A 2,297-nucleotide genomic window follows, 5' to 3' on the forward strand; every position below is an offset into this window, starting at 1 on the left:
GTAGAAGTTCAGCCCCTAGAAACTTCCCTCCTCACGGAGAATTCTCCCTGTGGAAAATCCCCATAGCTGAAAATTCACTCCCCCCTCTCCCTTAAGAAGTGTCTGTATGCTTATCTATATCAAATGCTATACCCAAACAATGGACAAACTTCATGACTTACAGACTTTTCTCCTTGGGTTGTCAGGGGTCATGTTATCCCCATTAATAACAATCCATCTGCCCATTCACCAAAAATTATGTTGCAACATTTTTGAACAACATTTATTTTTCCTAGTGAAAATTGGAAGCCTTCATGAAACATGTACTTAGCATGTACAGTGTTTTGATATAGGACAACCCTGAAACCGCCCTTGAAACTATCACAGAGGGTGTCAGATCCTCGCCCCCAACTTGTACAGGTATGGACATAACACGTTCAGTGTAAAGAATTACATGGGCTTGTTTTACTTTTTTCTAAACATTCGTTTCAATTTTTGTTCAATTTCAGGACTATGGCGTCGGAAGCGCGAATCACTTTTGCTCAAGTAGCCACAGATATTCAAGGGGATGTGGAAATGAACGATCTATTAGTTCGGCTTCTTGAAATATTTGTTCAGTTTGGCCTCGAATCGAAGAAGGCCAGTGAAAAGGCGCCAATTGCTGCTAAAGCATCTAGTTGTGCCTTCAATTTGGGCATGCTTATTCCAGTAAGTATTCCAAGTAAACTGTTTACTGCAAAAACGATTTGAGTCGAGAAAAGTACCTCATGAGGTGTAGGCTGAATGAGAGCCCGTTAGCAATGACATTTTCCTAATACTCAGGTTTAGCTAGCATGGATCTGAGCCACTCACATTCTTACAGAATTGCCTGATTGATAACTGGCTCAATCTAATTGAAACTTGGCTTAAATCTCATTGGGTCAAATAAGCGCTAGCTAAATCTCGGCATTAGTGAAGTCTCATTGTAAATGGGCCTTAAGTTAGACACCTAGTTTTACTTCCCTTTTCTTAGTTGTAATTATGTAAAACCAGTTGTTAAATGATCGTTTGTTGCTGTAAAAAGTAATCGTACTAATAACCAATAACAAGTCAAGAAATAAGTATCAGATTTCTCTTTAAGTGAAAGACCAATAATCTATCTATATAAAAATATACTGCTTGTTTGTCTGTTTGTTTGTTTGTACGTCTGTACCTGTTTTAATCTACTGTACCTCTTTACTTCTGCTCTCTAAAAACTCTGCTGTGGTTTTTGTTTAAGCAATCAACAATTTAAAAAAAAAGAAAACAGAAGAAAAATTAAAAAAAAAACTTATAAAAACAAGAAAAAAAACTAACAAAAAAAGAAAAAAAGGGGATTTAGAGGGGGGACTAGATGACACTCCATGTGTTGCTGTGGCGTGCAGCGCCACAGCAACGCGTGGTAGGGGTCAGCTAGTTTACTATAAAACAAATTTCAAATGGTTTATTCCATTTGGTTTAATGTTTCAAATGGTTTAATTTCCTTTAATGGAAGACATGTATCTCTAATTTTAGAATATCTTGTAATTATTATATCATTTTTGCTAAATATTAAGTTTCAGCTGAATTGCGCAAGGATGAAAAAAAAATCAAAATGATAATTATTAACATTCATATCTTTCGACTTGGATTTAACTTGTTTAACTATTCTTTCTTAAATTTGATAAATAGAATTTGCTCATTTCTTTAATGACGCAAGGAATCACTGGTATTTGACGGTTTAACACTGATCACAAAGCACTGTTCATTTTTCTGATTAATCTCAGAGATTGTTTATGAACTGTAGATGGGGTTGTGGAAGAGTGTTGTACAATAGGGCCTACGCTTTCTCCGGCACAGTGTTCTTGAGCTGTTAGTTTGTCCCAGATCCCCAAATACTTTTAATTCTATTGCTTGACTGTCATGTAGGAATGATAAGTTCTCATAAAGAAGTACTCTCATGTATTCTTCAAAACTCTTTTCTGGCCGACTCATCAGACCTGTGGATGTTTCCTTACCATGAGTGGACGCGTCTGACTCCAAATAACAATCAAAACGCAATATATTTAATAAAATCGAGTCTGGATGCTCTTGAAACCACGACTGAAACCTGCCAATCACAAGTTGCCCAAGTTAAACCTAACCAAGAAATCGACTCAACTTAGTGCTGTTGTGCTAGCCTTTGATGGATCTACGCTGCGATGAGTCATTATTTTGTAATTACAAGTGGGTGAGCTTTTGGGCATGTAATAACATTAATAACGATAATTGTTTATTTAAAGGCTCTATACATACAAATGCAATAAGAGAAGTAGAAAAAT

The 2,297-nt window shown here is 36.3% G+C and overlaps 1 protein-coding gene across 1 annotated transcript in view; it reads left to right on the forward strand.

The window, feature by feature from the left end:
• Positions 1–467: 467 nt before the first annotated feature.
• The window catches only part of LOC136025730 (phosphatidylinositol 4-kinase alpha-like), an 11,640-nt gene continuing 9,810 nt past the window's right edge, over positions 468–2,297 (forward strand). The window contains exon 1 of the mRNA XM_065701716.1: positions 468–687. Coding sequence (XP_065557788.1) covers positions 493–687 — 195 coding nt within the window. The 5' untranslated portion in view covers positions 468–492. The remainder of the gene's footprint in view (positions 688–2,297) is intronic.

The sequence above is a fragment of the Artemia franciscana genome, chromosome 4, assembly GCF_032884065.1.
Source record: "Artemia franciscana chromosome 4, ASM3288406v1, whole genome shotgun sequence".
Lineage (NCBI taxonomy): Eukaryota > Metazoa > Arthropoda > Branchiopoda > Anostraca > Artemiidae > Artemia > Artemia franciscana.